The sequence below is a fragment of the Globicephala melas genome, chromosome 7, assembly GCF_963455315.2.
Source record: "Globicephala melas chromosome 7, mGloMel1.2, whole genome shotgun sequence".
Taxonomy (NCBI): Eukaryota; Metazoa; Chordata; class Mammalia; order Artiodactyla; family Delphinidae; genus Globicephala; species Globicephala melas.
In genome coordinates, this window is record NC_083320.1 from 65,364,537 (window position 1) to 65,383,575 (window position 19,039).

Here is a 19,039-nt window from a genome sequence, read left to right on the forward strand (position 1 = left end):
CCAAAGAGGCAAATCATGATTATCCAATGGAAAATAATGCCCAATTGAATATATGTAAGTTATTTAAGTCTTAAGCACTACCTTGGAGTATGATGAAGAATGCATCCTCTGGAGATAGAATACTTGCCTTAGATCCTGTATTTAATGTTTGCTAATAACTCCATGATCTTGAGCAATTTAAAAAAAAAGACTTCTGTTTTTTTCTAGTTTACTTGTATGCAACATAGAATTGTAATAAAGATTGAATGATTTAGGTAAACAAGTGCCTGTTGGAAAATAAGTGCCCAATTAACAATTATCATGGGTATGATTAGTAGTCATGTACACACTGTAAGTAGCTATTTGCTACAGGTTAAATTTTAGTGTGTAAAGACAAACACAGGAGCTTGTTACAAACGCCTGTTCTGGTCCGTATCCTCCAAACTCTCTCTGCCTAAGTCTGGATGCAACCTCAGAATCCTTACCAGCAGGGTTCCCAGGGACCACTGTGCTGGATTGAGTTTGCGTAGGAAGTGAACCTAAATTCATCCCTGGTTTATTTTGATCCAGGTTTCTGAGAAATCATTTTCTTTATTCAGGGGCTGGGGTATTTTCCACTTTTACCTGTTTAAGAATCTGCATTTTGAACAGGGGGAAGGAATATCTTTGACCTTTGACACCTTTTCCTCTTTCCCTTTCCCCATCCAAAAAAACAAATCCACCCTCTCTTTCATGTCCTAGCATACTTTTATTCCCATTGTATTTTATGGAGACTTTCTGTCCTCTTCTAGTGTCGGCTCTCAGATAGGCAGGTTTCCGTGTTCTGATAGACAGTTAGATATACACTCCAGATTGAAGTCAAAATATTTTGTAATCAAACACCTTACCAGCAAATGACCAAAGAGATGAGTTCAAATAAGGTGTTGAGTAAAATATCTAAAAGAGTTTTGAGGCAGTAATTGGCAATAGAACGTCAGCATTTCTCTGAAGATAGAGTCTGCCTCAGAATCGAGAAAGACATACTGTCATCTCAAGGGGACCCATGAGAGTAAGACTCCTGTCACTGCTTCTCAGAATACACTCTAAACTGATGGCCCTTCTCAGAATCAGCCTCCACCTGAGGCAGCCCTCTAAGCCCTGGGCAAACATTAACACGCTGCAGATTTTCACCATTAACAATGAAGTGCTTCATTATTCTGAGCCTCAAATGAAGCATGAAATGCACCCATTCATTCAATAAATATTTATTGAGATCTACTATGCTCCAGGCACTGTGCTAACAGCTGCTTAGAGAAAAAAAAGAAAAATTTTTTTTCACCCAGCTGCAGTAATTCAATGTGATCTGGCTTAACTAAATTTTTAAGAAGTGTAGTTTTTTTCTCTTTTTTAAATCATGCCAAATCTCAAAATTGAAAGTTCTAAAAAACTAAATTAATAAATTTTTTAAAATGGAGAGGTCTTTCTTGGAGAGTTAAAGAGACCCTTTGTTTTCAGTTATTACAGATTACTTATTTCTTTGCTTTAAAGATAAAAAAAGAGCCATTTTACAGAATTGTGACGTTGATTTGAAACTGTATGTAAATTTGGGGGAAAAACGTTAAATTTATCCAGTTTACTTCTCCAAATATTTTAAAACATAACAGCCTCATGTGATTTTGGGGTGGTTAAACTCTGACAGCTTTCAGAGAAGCTACTCGCTATGAATCTAATACCCCAAATCTTCTTTACTGCTCTTTTGACAAATGTATCTATTATCAAGGCTTAAGTGAATTGGCTCCTGTTGTGTACTCAGCAGAAAGGAAAACATCCTGTGTAAAGTTTTCCTGCACAGAAAGATCCCCTATTCATTCCTCCTCCAGTCAAACACAGAAACTTTACTCAGCTTTACTTAGTAGCCCTTTAGTGTTTTGAAACACTGTCTCCAAGTTGTGATGGAGCTAACTGAGGTCCTTGAAGAAAGGAAACCAATGAAACCTTCAAATTTTACATAATCAAACTTCTCACCTTCAACGGAGTGTCATTTAAAACACTGCAAACACAGTTATGCAAAATTTTTGTTCTTAAAGGAAGCAAAGTCCATTCACTTTGATCATTGTGAGAGAAAAAAATTGTGAAGGAATACCTGAGTACATGTTCAGTAAACTGTGGCTATTCATTTTTTCAATTCACATTTCCTAAGCACGTGCTTTTTGCCTTATGCCTGCTGGACACTAGAAAGATGTCATCGGTGTACTCATTTCCTCAGTAGACGTAGGCTCAGGGTCTTCTTGCTCTCTGGCACTGTCTTAAGTGATAAAGAGTAAAGCAAGGTCCCTGCCTTTGAGGAGAAACATGTATAGAAATCAGAAATTATAATTAAACATATAAAAAAGAATTAAAACAGATTTTTAGAAAAAAATATTGAAGCAGGATAAAGATATGGTTAATAATCTTGAAAATAAACTGGAATACTTCACAGTGGAGGATGCACTTGAAGAGGATTTTATGGTAAAAAGACAATTCATCAGGAAAGAGAGAATGAAAGAGAGGGAGCCCGGAAGAGAGGGGGAGGAAGGGAGGGAGACAGACACGGAGAGAGACAGAGACACCCTTCTGGTAGATGTAATGGGCCCAGCATGTGGAAGCATCCAGCTGCACAAAAGCCCATGAAATACACATGAGGATGGCCTGCTGGGAAGTAGTAAGTGACAGAGGTAAATTGGAGCCAGAGAGTAAATGGCTTGACTTACCATGGGCAAGAGATTGAAATAGGTTTCTTTTTATTTACCAGAAAGAGAAAACTTTGTCTTGTTTTGTTATACTTTGTTGTTAGCAAACCTCTACTTTTTTTTTTTTTTTTTTTTGCGGTTCGTGGGCCTCTCACTATTGTGGCCTCTCCCGTTGCGGAGCACAGGCTCTGGACGCGCAGGCTCAGCGGCCATGGCTCACGGGACCAGCCGCTCCGCGGCATGTGGGATCTTCCCAGACCGGGGCACGAACCCGTGTCCCCTGCATCGGCAGGCGGACTCTCAACCACTGCGCCACCAGGGAAGCCCCTCAAACCTCTACTTTTAAAGAAAGTTTGGTTGGGGGTGTAATAAAGGGGAGAGGATGAAAGGCTATTGAAGCCATCCCAAGCACACTTGATGAGGGCTCAGTCTAAGGGAGTGATGGTGGTGTGTGGGATAATGGTAAGACACCGCAAGTTAAAAAATAAGGGCTCAGGGTCTGGATATGTGAGTTGTGAGCTGTTTCAAAGGGTATATTCATTTCCTGTGGCTGTCATAACAGAGTATCACAAACTTGGGGCCTTATACAACAGAACTGTATCCTTAGATAGTTCTAGAGGCTGTAAGTCTGAAATGGAGGTGTAGGCAGGGCCATGCTCTCTGCAGGCTCTAGCGAGGACCCTGCCTCGCCTTTTCCTAGCTTCTGGTGGTGGTACTTCATCCTTGGCCTCCCATGTGTAGCAGCTGCATCACTCTGATCTTCGCTTCTGTTGTCACATGGAGTTCTCCCTATCTATCTCTGTCTTTTCATTTTATAAAGATACTAATGATGTTAGATTAGGGCCCACCCTAGTGAATTCCTCTCAATTTGACTACATCTGCAAAGACCCTATTTCCACATAAGGTCGTATTCAGAGGTACCAAGCATTAGGACTTCAACATATCTGTTTTGGGAGATACAAATTAACTCATAATCAAAAGTTTTGGCGTAGATGACTTGGATGGATATTGATGCTATTAAAAATACACGGGGTCGGGGGAGGGAAGAAAACTTGGGGGGTAAGATAGAGACAGAGTTTAATTTGGGGACATCTTAATTGTGAGCTATGTGCAAGGTAGCTAAGTGATGGTGAGCAGTAGGTATTTGGAGGTTTTAAGAAGATAAGTCAGAGTTGTAGACAGGTTGGAATTTTGTATGTTAATTTTGAGGTCAGGTTCCCTGGGAAACCAACTCTGAGTAGTGTTCTCGGGTTCAGCACCTAACACCTGTAAGAAGTGAGGGAAGCAAGATGATTGCACAGAGGGAGAAGCTGAAATGCTCTGCAGTTGCAGCAGAGGCCTCAGCTGACCCTGCAGGCACCTCTGGCACTGGAGTGACCCTTTGGAGTAGTCCCAAGTTGAAGCAAGGGGTCAGGACTTCGTGTGCTCCGCACCAGTCCGTCACTGGATACAGGCTCTCCCCCCACTCTTCCAGGCCAGGGGAGGGGATGTAACCTTGAGTGAGGTAGCTTCCTTCTGTATTTCAATTCCCAGAGAGGGACTCAGCTGTGAGCCTTCAGCTGCCAACACTCCTAGCAGGTGGAAGAATGAGTGGCTTGTCTGAAAGGGGGACTGGGGCAGTGCACCACAGCATCCACTGCAGTACAGGGACCATAGAAAGGAAGAGGACAAGTGATCAACTCAGCACTTGAGAAGTGGACACAAGAAAGCACCAAAGAGACCAAGGAGAAAATGTATACATTAGCCACTTTCATATAAGCTATATAACTTTCCTCCTTAAAACAACCCAGGAAAGTGGATAATATGAATCTATATTTACTAAGATGCTAAAAGATTAAGAAATGATGCTGGTTAGTCACTGATGTTTCTAGGGTTCTTTAAAAATTTGAGCTCCAAGCTTTAACCACCATAATACATATCATAGAAAGGCAAGAGAGTGGATAGGAATATAATTATTTTCTGTTATATCTCTGTAATGTTGCAATTCAGGATCAGATTTTCAGTTCTAATGGTATTGTGCATTTGCTGATTCGTGTTCAGTGTCTAATCCTCCTTAATGTTAATTTATTAGCTTATAGTTTACTTTGATAATACAGCAGAGCAGAGCAAAGTACAGTCCATAAGAGAATAATAAACCAGTCCATTGAGGATGTATTAAGTAAGGGATTATATCAGGTCGAAGGCACATGAAAGGAGGTGGCACCTAAGCTAGACCCTAAAGGATGGAGATCATTTCATTGTGTGAATGTGGTGGAGAAGGAAATCCCAGGCAGAGGAACAAACATTCATGTTATTCATCTGATTCACTCATTCATTTTATCCATCCACCTATTCATCTATTCAGTATTCAATTTTTGAAAGCCATCATCTTTGGAGAAACTTAAATGTGCTTACTTGTTATTAAATTCATTCCTTTTATTGATTTTATAAAAAGTTGTTTAAATATTTGTAGTCATCAAAGTTAAATATTTTATTTATTTTTAATATATGGTGGTTTTAATTACATTGTTATTAGGTCTATCTCTCCTTAGATTTTTTATAAAGTTTCTTCCACAAAGAGGCAGTTGCAGGCAGTTTAGATTTCTTCTCTTTACTGCATTTTAGAAAATATAATAATCTTCTCCAGAAATGCTTTTGATTTGGCAAGATTTAGGGATTAGTTTCAATTATACCTTTGGGGGAAGCTGACATTTGATCCTATCTTTTATGCATAGATTCTTGCAAAAACAAAACAAAGCACCCCTACAGAATTTTACTTAGATAATTTCTTTTTTGCAGATTGGTTCCAAACTATTTGAAATTATTTTCATCTTTATTGGATTTGTTCTTGTGTCTAAAAACAGTGACATTTTGGTCTGACATTTAAATCAATGTTTCTTAATTTTTATATTTTGATAAATTTGAAAACATTCCTTTCCTGTAATGCTGTTTGAAATATCAAAATTAAAAGTAAATCAAGAAATGCTAATTTTAGAAGATGCTTCAAAAACCACATACTCTCAACTCTCACCTCATTCCAATATTGAGGATCACTTATTTTAAAATGTTTGTTATGAAGAGCAAGCAGAATGCAAAAGATTGCCGTCGCACATTATATCAATAGTGTTTAAATTCATCTCCTAAATAACAGAACTATATTACTGTTTAGTTCATTATTTCTAAATCTGTGTTGAATGATATTTAATCTTATTACTGTGTTTCAAATACATTGCTTTGCGTTGAGCATATAGCATGCATTGTCAAATATAACTAATTTCTACTTACAGGTATATGTCTTTAAACATTTCAAATCTGTTGATTAAACTGTTCCATCATGCTGCATTTACAGACTTCAGTACCTGACCTTCTTACTTCTCACAGGGGTAAAAACAAACTGGATCCATCAAGATGCAGCTCTGTGCTTTTAACCAGGCACAGACATATGTGACCACTTTTACACAGGTTACCTAAAAAAAAAATCATACATATGTATATGATATTTTTTTTCAGTGTCATGCATGCTGTTCAGCTACAAAATCTCTCTGCCTGACCCATTGCAAGAAAGTTACAACATATACAATTTTTCCATAGATAAATTGACATCACAGCATGTCACTGGGGCAATTCCATCGTTTTTTGTTACTCTATTGCTTAATTCCTTGATACAGCTCTCATGTCCTTAGGTGATTTCAAGTGCATGATCTATAAATTTTATTGGCTGGATTATAAAAGTTAGTATGTAACAGAAGCCACTGAAGCAGCATTTAATTAAAAAACCTCTATCAACTTCCCCTCCTAATTTAAGCTATACAGTTGACCCTTGAACAACAGGGGTTTGAACTGCGTGGTTCCACTAATACTGGGATTTTTTCAGTAATAAAGAATACAGTACTACACGATCTGTGGTTGGTTGAATCCACGGATGTGGAACAGAGGGTGCTGAGGAACGGTGGATGCGGAGGGCTGACTACGAGTTATAATCAGATTTTAGACCTCACAGAGGGTTGTGCCCTGACCCCCATGATGTTCAAGGGTCACCTGTATATATATATAGATGTATGTCATACTAAACTGTCAGGTTTATTGCAATGAGAGTAGAGTTTTAATATTCTCACCATAATAACAACAAGGAAATGGTAATTATGTGAGGTGAAGGACGTATTAACTAACCTTATTGTGGTAAACATTTCACAATATATACATGTATCTAATTATCACATTGTTTACCTTAAACTTACACAATGCTGTATGTCAATTACATCTCAGTAAAGCCGGGGGGAAAAAATAAAAATTGTCACATTCAAATTCAGTAAATTAAAACTCAAGAAATAATTTTTGTGGGAGAAATATTTCAGGCATAAACATAAAATTCTTGTAGCAGGAAAGGACCTTTCTAGTGTTAGTCGTGTATTCACAGGTAGGGAAATTGAGACTCATACAGTTTCTGAGTACACATGTAGAAAGTTGGAGACAGAGCCAAAGTACCCAGCTTCTAGGCCAGACTTTGAGTATGTTTTGAAATTATTTTAAGCACAATGATAACTAGGACTTTATTTCTTTAATTAATTCAGTAATATTTGATTTTTATTTGGCAGTATATAAAATGAATCAATTAATAATTTACTGGGCTCTGCCTATGAAGGAATGAGTTGTAAATGCCTGAAATGATTAATTTGATTCCAGAGCAGATTTACACACTGATGAGACTAAGTTTCTGATTATGTACATTTGGCCCTCTGTATCCATGTGTCCTGCATGAGCAGTTTCAACTAATCGGGATTGAAAATATTTGGGGAAAAAATTCCAGAAAGTTCCCAAAACCACAACATGAATTTGCTGTACACCAGCAACTATCTACATGCATATACATTCTATTTACAACTATTTACATAGCATTCACATCGTATTAGGTATTATGAGTAATCTAGAGATGATTTAAAGTATAAGGGAGAGTGGAAGGATGTGCATATGTTATATGCAAATACTACACCTTTTTATATAAGCGACTTGAGCATTTGCAGATTTTGGTATCTGCTGGGGCCCTGCAGCCAACCTCCCAGGATACCGAGGGATGACTGAATATATTTCATGAGGAGATAGATATACATGTAGCCTCAAGAAAGATAAGAGGTTTAAATGGAACATATTACGAAGTGAACAATAAACCTGTCAATAAGACATGAAACACTGTCCCTAAAATTAGAAAGATTAATATGGATTGCTGTATCTGGCTAACACATATAAAAGAAATATACTACTCAGATATAATATCTTGTTTTAATTTTAGTATAACCTGTTGAATGAATGAACTCTAAAATTCCTTGGAAGGAAAAAAATCCACATTAATAAGAATCTTGCCTTTTTTATATTTAATGCAGTTCATATTTTCAATTTCTCTGTCATTGTTAGGATGTTTGTATTATTGTTTTCCGTTTGCAATGATGGAAGCAAAACTCTATCCTAAAATTGATACACTCTAGGAATAGTAATGATAGGAGTTTCAAATTTAAAAAGAAACATATAATTGTTCTAGTTTACTTGCAGTTAATTTTAAAGGTGCTCCTAGGTAAAAGACATATTTTTCTATTTCAAATTGATGGTGATTTACAGGCAATATTTTAGAGAACCATTTTATTCCAAAATGCAGTAAATTTCCTTCCCCTAGAACCTAAGTAAAGATGTACACATATACAATAGAATCTATATATGTACAGCTAAAACACAATTTTTGAGAAAACTGTTTCTAGAAATATATATGTGTGTGTATGTGTGTGTGTGCTTAATTCCTAAATTATTATTACTTTTTTTTTTTTTTTTTTTTACCAAACTACTGTTAGAAAACTTGAGGCACATATTAAGGAGTGGTTGTTCTCCAGATAAACAGAAATTCAGTTGCAAAAAATTGACTTGAAATACAATACTTTTCTTTGTCAGAAGCTACCTACATAAAGGTTAGGAAAAATATATTTTATCTGTGCCAAATTTTATTTTACATTGTGTTTGCAGTATTAGAAGCCCCGGTATTTAAAAACTATTGGAACGTTCCAATTGGAATTGTTGCAATTGGAATTTCTTTCCTTGTCCTTCCTCATTATGGGTAGTTTTAGGGAATACCATTAATCACTCAGATGTACAGGTAGTTTGTTTTTTGTCATTTCCTTTTTTATTATAAATAATATTGAGTGACCTTGAGTCATAGAGTATATGCTTTTACCTCACATTTTCCTGTCATGTTTGCTTGTGTTCCAATCCGTATTTACCTACTTGGAGTTTCCTAGCAGGCCGCAAAAGTAGAACTGTTTAAGTGTTCGTTCCTAAAGTTTTTAAGGTATTTCTTCTGATTTGGCCCACTGTATTCCAGCTTTTTAAATAACTATCCTCTGCAAATAGCAGTTCTGTGTTAGTGCACAAAGCCTTTGAATAATGGGGGTTGCTTTACCTTTCAAGACCTTACTGGTGAATGCCATTTGCCTTTCCATTAGAAAGAAGTTGATGATACTGTAGGATCTGGCTGAGAAATCTATAGCCGGTCAGATCTTATATGGCCCAATTTTGCTGCATTTGTTTGTTTGTTTTCATACGCAAGATCTTGATCTTGATCTTTCAGCCCCGTAAATTGTCCTGTTATTGAATAGAAAGTACCCTAGCTAGAAGATTCTGGGAAAACTAGGAACTTTCAGTAAACTATTTGCTTTATTTTGAATTTCGCTGGTGGTGACTGTGATTTGACCTCATTATTTCTCCATCAACTAATACTACAAACCATCTGACCCTGTGATGGAGTTGTTAAGTAGATTTCCTGCTGAATGAACAACTATTCCCAAAAAGCCTACACAGCTTCTCTCGTAGCGATAAACAAAACACTAGGAAAGGAAAAACTCCATTTTCTTGCCCTTTATATGAAAAAGTGCTGGAGTTTTAGTTGCCCATAATGTGAAAAAAGAATTTACTGTAACTAGTAAATAAACTATTTTCTGCTAATTTAAATGGAAGTGAAATGAAAATCTAGATCACAGAGAGTAAAAAATATTTAATTTTCCATTGATGAAGTGTATCTGGAGTACTTTTTAACTTTGGTCATTGCCTTTTTTTTTTTTTTAACATCTTTATTGGAGTATAATTGCTTTACAATGTTGTGTTAGTTGCTGCTGTATAACAAAGTGAATCAGCTGTATGTATACATGTATCCCCATATCCCCTCCCTCTTGCGTCTCCCTCCCACCCTCCCTATCCCACCCCTCTAGGTGGTCACAAAGCACCGAGCTGATCTCCCTGTGCTATGCGGCTGCTTCCCACTAGCTATCTATTTTACATTTGGTAGTATATATAGGTCCATGCCACTCTTTCACTTTGTCCCAGATTACCCTTACCCCTCCCCATGTCCTCAAGTCCATTCTCTATGTCTGCGTCTTTATTCCTGTCCTGCCCCTAGGTTCTTCTTAACCACTTTTTTTTTTTTTTAGATTCCATATATATGTGTTAGCATATGGTATTTGCCTTTTAAAAATAATTTTGAGAGAAAGCAGAATTCCAGAGAGACTGGAAAAGGATTTGAGGGACTTTGAGGGGCCCAGAAGCCAAATCATGTAAAGAAACGAAATATCATTACTCTCAAAATAAAAAAAAAAAAAAACCCACAAATGGTAATACCATAGGTAATCTTTAGTTTTAAAAGGTTGAAAGGGGTAGTGTTTGCATTTCTTCAGAAGGCAAAAAAAGAGCCTAACAATTGCAAGGGAGAGGAAAGCATATTTTGGCTTTAAAATTCAAGTTATCCCATAATAGAATGGTAAACTTGGAAAAACAAGCATAGTAGCTATCTGTGGAATTCCTCTGTAAATGTTCTTTGATCCTTTATTCTAAACTTTACCATTTCATTCCTCATTATAGATTCAGAGCCCTCATTATAGATATCAATTGTAAAATTAGGCTATAAAATTAAAAGATGGGTGATATTGATTTGAATCTAATAGAAGTCTTTCTTGTTTATTGACATACAGTGGAGCTTAGTGTATCACTAATGTCTCCCATAATTTTTCTGCCCTTATATGCCCATCCTTTCCTTTTGATTTGCTTCTTTCAATCTTGCTGTCCTTTGGGTTTTTTTGTTTGGACGTTCAGGTGAAATAACTATTCTAGACTCTGCTACTCAAAGAATACCTTTCTTGTGTTGTGTGAAGCAAACAGCCTTATAGCATGTACTTTAAACGTGACATCTTTCGGATGTTTTCAACACCAGCCATCCTCTTTGAATAAGGCTTTTGTGGAGTTCTGTGTTTTCTACAGTGCTGCTATATGTTGATAGTGTTTTTGATTTTGAGTGCCAGATTGTCACGTTATTAGACAATCCTACTTCATACCTCTCGAAATAAATGACCAACTAGCATTAACCACCATCCTATACTAGCATCAAATAGGCTTACAATGAGATCGCCTATTTCAGGAAATGACAGTAACAAATTTGTAAGTGACCAGCCTAGGGCAGTTTTTCATATGGCACCTATATTTAACAGAGTTTCTAACTATATGCAGTGTTGTAGAAAACACACCTTCAAGACAAAAGGAGATCCATGAAGAATAATTAAGCTTTAATTTGATCATATTTTCAATAGTGAAATAGCTACATAAGTTTATAATCAAGAGTAGGATGTTTCAAAACTACTTCAGTGTTTTATGGATGCTTATTGAAGAATATAGAAACACATGTCAAAAAGTACATATATATAGTATAGTAATTACCTAAAGGAAATAGAATCAGGGCGAGAGTGGAGGGGACTTGTATTTTTCATCACATGCTATTGTACATTTGAAATTTTTGAATCAAGTGTATAGGTTTTATTTAAAGGAAAGAAATAAAAAAATTAGAAAGTACCTACAGTCAATACCATATTATTTAATAAAAAGTCAGGAATGCTAACTATAGCATATTTCCTATTCTATACTATACTAGTGAGTCTACCTTTATGGTCCTATTTTTACACTTATTTCTATTAATATGTAGACCACGACAGATTAAGAATTATCTTTGTTGACAAGCAAAGAAGTAATAGACAAGAAGTATATTTCACATTTTACTAAAAATAAAATCGATGTGAAATTTTAAAATGACCTATTTATAAAACCAGAAGGGAACTTTTTCATACTGAAGTATTTATTTCACTGCTCTTAGTATAGTATAACTATTCTTCCATTTCCAAAATCACAAGAAAACTAAATAGTAAATGAGTATACAGAAATGAAAATAATCATATAATTAATTATATAAAATGATACAAATGATTGACTTGATCTTTACTGTATACTAAATAAGAATAAAAGAAGATTCAATAGTTAAATCTAGCAATGCCTACTATGAGATTTAAAAGAATTTACCTTCAAGAGAAAACCTTTGTAATAGATGTTAGCCTTTCTATTTAAAAATGTCCTTTTTGGACCCTGTTAAAGAAACTTCTGCTTTAGTAGGTATGAAGTTTAAAAGCTGAATAGATTAAAACTAAACTGTCTATATTGCTAGGACATGCCCATAAATATTTAACATTATATACAGTACTGAAATAGCTACTTGTGAATACTTAATGCATTCCCAGGAAAACATTGAATTCCTAAAAACATTCTAAACATTGAATTTGGCTTGTGATACAAATTATAGTTCATATTAAATATTTTGATAATTTCTGTTCCAGTGAGGAATAATTTTGAATAACTGTCATTTATGATGTAAGCTCCGAGCCAAACTCCGAATTTAATTGACAAAATATTGCCATAAAAGTTATGGGGGGGGAAGCCTTCAATGGCAAGAATACACGTCATAAAATCATCTTAATTTTTACTTATAAATTAACTTGGTATAAGTCAGCTTTGTTAATGCTCTTTTAAAGAGTGAGAAAAACAAATGTTGAGGTTGAAGATGCTTTCATTAATTTAACATACATCAGGGTTCTGCAGATTTGAAACATTTTATTTAAAAGTTGTTACAAGGTGAGAGAAAAATCATTATAACTATATCCTAATTGTCAGCATTTTGGCTAATAGCAGGGAGGAGCTTTGTATTCTATCAGCTATTTCACCCACTGCTTTTCCTCAAGGTCCAAGCCAATAACTTATTTTCAGCATGGAAATGTTTGGTCTCATCTCCACAGAATCATAGTGCCTTGTCCTTCAATTCCCTAGTGACAGTTCACTTGCAACTGAAAGGTCAGGAATTGAAGACATCAAATAATTGTAGTCTTTTAGATATGGTACTTAAAATGGGTTTTTGTGGTAATTGGCACAATAGGACATATTAATAATTATAAGTTTCCCCATTGTTTCCTGGAGTAATATATATTTTAAAACCTTAAGTCTTACAGGATATTGTCTTACAATTAATTTTTATTTGTTTTTTTAAGTAATTTTAGATTAATTCAATCAGTTTAACCTGCTTCTTAAGTGAAATTTCATATTGATACTGTTAATAACGTAATATTCTAAAACTCTTCGACTATGTGGGAATAATACTGCTATGCCAATGTAGATTAGAAGTAGTAATTTAATAGTGTTCATAATTCTTTACCTCAGTTATACAAACCACTTTGCTTACATCATTCCTTATGTTCAATTCTTATCAATGCCTTTTTTACTGATATTGAATACTGTGTGATAATAATAGTACTGAGAATTTAATGTGTTACCCATAAAGTATACTTTTAGCTTCCGAAGTCATTCTCTAAAAGTTAATATTTTAGTTTGGGCCTATGATCTTAATGCAAATCAATAGATTGAAGAATCAATTTAAATGAAATAAGTATTTCCTCATTTTTAGCACTTACATTTGTTTGAATTATTCTTAAAAAAACAAGTAAAGCTGTAATCTTATTAAGAGAAGTACATGCTATAATAACTAGTAGTTTTCAATATTCACATGTCGTTTAGCAAATGAGAATGAAAATTGAACTCTTCCATTGATGTGCTGCTCTACCCCTTATAAAATAATATTAGGAAAATTTGACACAGTTTTGCTACAATTGCTGTATGTATTTTATCTAAAACTTTCTGTGTATGTGTGTGTTTGTAAACATCATGTTTGATCACAAAGTTCTGGGTGGGGAAAATTTGTGTTATGATCAGTTTTATGATCATAATGACAATGAGTTCATTCCTCTCATGTGTTGGTCTGCCATGTTCAATTTCATGGAGTCTTTGTTTCAGAGTTTGCATGTGGTGCTCACTTTAGTAGCCACTATCTCTTGACATTATAAATAATATTTATGATCTCTTCTACTGTATCCTGAAATTCTATCACTGAAATAGGTGGTATTGGATAAGATAATTACTATGGTCTTTGACATTTTGATTCCAATACAGTATTTGACTTTTTTTGTTTTGATGAAAGGCCTTCTATCTATATCATCCTGATACATATTCTCAAATCTAAGCGTTAATAGAAAAAAATATGTTTGGATTTCATTTTACACTGATTTTATTCTTTTTAAAAATTTTAAGTACCAACAAGCTTTTTCTGCCAGTTGTCAGATCTGACCTTTCAGTTATCAGGTGTTGGCAATTTGGCACTTGTATATTATTTCTATCAGGGTCTTGATTGTTCTAAAATAGTAATTATTGGTGTATACAAATTTATATTAAACATAAAACAAAATAAAAATGTGGCCAATACTTTGCAGATGTTATAGTTTACATAAAAATATTACCTTAAGACTAATTCTGTCCATAACTTGTTAGCATACGAAAAATAAGGAAATGTATTTTTCACAGGATGTGTAGATAGAAAGATCAAGCACAGATGCATTGTAAGGTGACCTGACCTCAATGTATGTTTATATGTTTTTATGGCCATCATACTGTTAATCTCTTTTCATAACACTTTGCATGACTCTGATTATCAAATATGGTTTTAATGCAAGATTTGAATGAACCCTAAATGAACTCTCTGGTGGGGTGGTGAATTTCTTTTTAGAGGCTGAACGGATCGAGTTCCTCTGAGTGCAGCACAGTTGATAACCCTGTGCCAGGAGAAGGAGAGGAAGCAGAGGCTGAGCCTGTAAATTCAGATGAGCCAGAGGCCTGTTTTACAGATGGTAAGAGAAAAACTGAGACCTCAGTTAGCAGCCATTTATTAGTGTTTTGGCTTTGGTCTTAAAACGTAATACTTACTGGGGGTTGATGAGTGAAAAGTCAGAAGACTCTATTCCATGCTGATTCAGTCATGGCTCTGTGACTAAGGGCAAGTTGCTGGAGCTTTCTAAGCTTCAGTTTCCACACTTACGATATGCTACTAACAGTAATTTATGATGGTGATGCTGTTATACTATATAGCACTCTACTTACTGAAAGATGTTCATATTCTCCTTTAGATCCTTAATTCATGTTCTCAGCTCCATGGAACCAGTAAACAAATTAATGGGGTAGATGGTACTGTTGTCCTTTTCATCAAAAGCTGGAGCTACTCTGTCAGGAAACCATTTGAGACAGTTGACCATAGTCTGTCTCAAACTTCTTCCTTCCCTTGGTTTCAGAGGCCACACTCTACTTTTGTTCTTCTTTTACATCACTGAGAATTCTGAGTTTCTTCCCCTGTTTCTTTTAGTGACTATTTTTTATGCACAAACCTTAAATAATGACGTTTCCCCACATTTTGATGCTTGGTTATCTACTTTTCTTATTCTCTAGCCCTAAGTGGTTTCATCCACGTCTGTGGTGTAAGCAACCATTTCTGTACTGTTGCTCTTAAATCTTTATCTTTACCCCTGACTTCATTCAAGTTCCAGATCTGCCTACAGCTCCCCATTGCTCATCTCCATCTGTTGTCTTTAAACAACAGTTGAATAAGTTCAAAACAAACTTCAGTGGGGTTTCCACATGTAATCTACAGCTTCTTCCAGTCTCTATCACATTTAGTGACGTCATGATCTATCTTGCCTCTCAAGCTAGACTTTAAGTCAGTCCTAACCTCTCCCTTTCTAGCCACAGGTTGATCACAAAACACACAAGTTGATCAGAAACTCTGGAGATAGGGTCCGAGTCCTTCAGGGGATTCTGATGCACACTAAAATTTGAGAACCATTGGTAGGATAAAACCTGAAGTCCTTAACTTGGCATGTAAGGCCCTTTACATTTGGCCTCAGTGTCTTATTTTATAACAGTGCCTCTTTTCATTCCTTTTCACTTTCTATCTTACTGAATGTCTTACTACTCCTGGAATTTTTCAGGGATTTTATTCAAAGCAGTAACTTTGAACTTGACTTGGGAAAGTATGCAGTTTTCTAAGCAAGTATTGTGTCATCTAAGTAAAAACACAAACCTAGAGTAGGGTTGCAATGTAATACAATAATTTATTGTACAAGCTTTGGAGCATGATAAATATAAGTTCTAACTGGCCTACTGCTAACTCTCTATGAGACCTTGAGCACCTTTTAATCTTGTACCTCAGACGCCTTATCTGTAAAATGGGTACATTTTACATCCATATCATAGGGATGTTGAGGAGATTAAATGAGATAGCATTAATAAATTAATTAGCACAGTACTGTCTTTCATTTCCTTCTAGTTTCCTTATTGTTTTTAAAGTATTTTGTTAACAATCTTATCTAGAAGCAATGGTAGCCTTGATGCTAATGGCTCACAATCTACTCATGGCCGTAACTCTCAGCATTTGTGGTTTTTTGTAGAAATCACTGACTCGCTTTCATTCTTCAAGATTTTCTCAACCGGTCTCCTATAACACTCATGCAGTAAACAAAATGACCGGCAAATAAAGATATTTGCAAACTACAATGGATGCATGAATTCTCTTTAAATAAAAGCCAAATGTCATTTTTTGTGTGTGTGAGAAGCAAAAAAGTGTGACACTCAATTAATAGAAATTTGTGTTAGCTCAAATTAGTACCATAAGCAAAACACATGGAGTTTTCTTTAGAAGTGTTCACGTTAAAGGCATTTAAGAGTATCATCATGTATTTCAGCATTACGATGAAATTAAATTGACTAGTACCATGTAAACTTAAATTTGTACGGATGCTACCAAGATTTCTTCCACACATTTTATGAATGACCCTGACTTAAAATTCTAGGATAACCAGAAAGAAGTTGGGCTTATCAAACAAATTATGGCTCTATATCAGAAAAGGGCTTTAGAAAACCTTAAACCCTCTGCAGAAAGTATTAATGCTAAGCTATTTCAGACTGTAGGTGCTATCTTACTGAGATCAAACTTTACAAAAGTTATTTTAATCCCATAAAATACCAATGAGAATACTTATATAATACTTATATATTATATATATAAGTATATATATATAATATATATAATATATATAATAACTTATATATAATAACATATACCAATGAGAATACTTATATAATACTTATATAATACTTATATAATGACTTTGAGTCTAGTATATAAGAGATATTATAGAAACACATTTTCAGTGAATTGTGGTCTTGACCACTGAAAATTTACTGGGAACCAAAGTTTCAGTTGTACAAGATGAATGCATTCTGGAAATCTAATGGACAACAATATGAGTATAGTTAACAATACCGTGTTGTGTACTTGAGATTTGCTGAGGGTAGATCTTCAATGTTCTCAACGCACCCAAAGAGAAGAAATTGGTAACTACGTGAGGTGTTGGCAATTTAATTAACTTGATCGTGGTGATTATTTCACAGTATAAACCTATATCAAATCATCAAGTTGTACACCTTAAATATATACAATTTCTAATTGTCAATTATACCTCAGTAAAGCTGGAAGAAATGGGCAAAATAGGAGAAGAATAGGCAAAATCAATCTACAAAGATAGAAGTCAGACTAGTGGTTACCTTTAGCGGGTACAGATTGGGAAAGGGCATGAGGGTGATTTCTGGGTGCTTGGAAATGTTTTATCATGACCTACATGGCTGTTACATGAGAATATCAATCTGTATACTTAAAATATGTGTACTATACTGTATGTATGTTCTCAATGTAAATAAACAGATAAATATATTTTTTTAAATGACAAGAAAATATACTGGCAAACACACATCTCTGAGTCATATCACTTTGAGCAGCTGTGCTCCACTCGAGACTTTATACTCACCGGACCTGCTGGGCTAAGAGGCTCAGCCTGATAAATTAAACAGGGCAACCAATTTTCTGAGCCCTTCAACCCTTTATCCACTTAATCATTCTTTTATCCAATCAACGAATAATCGTTTAATACCTTCTGTCTGCCAGGCCCAGACCTGAGCACTAGACAGAGATAGAGCAGGGAAAACAAAACAATGTTTCTTACCCAAATAAACAGATAAATATTTAGTAGGTCCGATAAGTGATACATGCTATGGAGAAGTAAAGTGAAAATGGGAATACTAAGACTGAGGGGTAGAAGCCTACTCTCATAGAAACAGAGTGGTCAGAGAAGGCCTTTCTAAAAAGATAACATTGGACCATGCAAATATATGAAGGAAGAGTATTTTAAGCAGAGTAATGAAGGCACATGCCCTGAAGTGGCGATATGCACATTTGAAAACAAAATCAAGAGGCCGGTATGAGTAGAACAGATTGAGAGGTGGAAAGGGTGATAGAAGTTGAGGTTAGAGACACAGTAGAGGCCAGATCTCAAGAGGACTGAAAAACATAAGAATCTCATTTAGAAGTCTTACAAAATGCCATCTTAAGAGCAGATAGGTGGATAGCAAGGGCAGAAGCTGGGAAACCTCTTGGATGTCCCTGCGGTAATCCAGGTGAGAGATGATGGGAGCATAGACTACTGTGGGAGTATTGGGGATGGTGAGAGTATGAGATTCTGAGTATATTTTCAAGTTAAAGCTGAAGGGATTTGCTGGTGGATTCGATGTTGGGTGTTAAAGCTTTCTTCTCTTCAGAAGAGTCAAAGATGACACCAAGCTTGGGGCCTCAAGAAACTGGAAATAGATGGTTTCCACATGAAGAGTTCAAAATGAGTAGGCTTGACAGGATGGAAAATTGGGAACTTGTTTACTCATAGTGGAAATGACCCTTACCAAGTCGTGATTGGTTGAGAAGTGTTGCGCTAGAACCAGTGCCAATTTACAGTAGCATTTGGCCTCTAGAGGTTTTTGTTACCTGAAAGGCAGCAGAAAAATCAAAGGAAGTGGGAGAGTTAAATCAGAATAGTTGTGTTTCAGTGAAGACGAATGCTAAAATGATTTTGTTGTTCATAGCCTCACATCCACTGATCCTTTTTAACTTCGTAACTATCACTTTATTCATTTGCATCTTGTTCCTCTTCACCTTTTTCTCCTCCCTCTTATTCTGTGTTTTTCCTTAGTTCTGTTTCATTAGCTTTATCATTCAAGACTTCAGGTACCTTCCCCAGATCTGGTACTGCTCTTCACTATCCTTAATTCTC

At 35.5% G+C, this 19,039-nt stretch overlaps 1 protein-coding gene across 4 annotated transcripts in view; it reads left to right on the top strand.

The window, feature by feature from the left end:
* The window catches only part of SCN9A (sodium voltage-gated channel alpha subunit 9), an 86,424-nt gene that overhangs the window by 36,492 nt on the left and 30,893 nt on the right, over nt 1–19,039 (top strand). For all 4 annotated transcript variants that reach the window (XM_060302328.1, XM_030852545.2, XM_060302329.1 and 1 more), the window contains exon 17: nt 14,620–14,740. In XM_060302328.1, the coding sequence (XP_060158311.1) occupies nt 14,620–14,740 (121 nt within the window). The remainder of the gene's footprint in view (nt 1–14,619; nt 14,741–19,039) is intronic.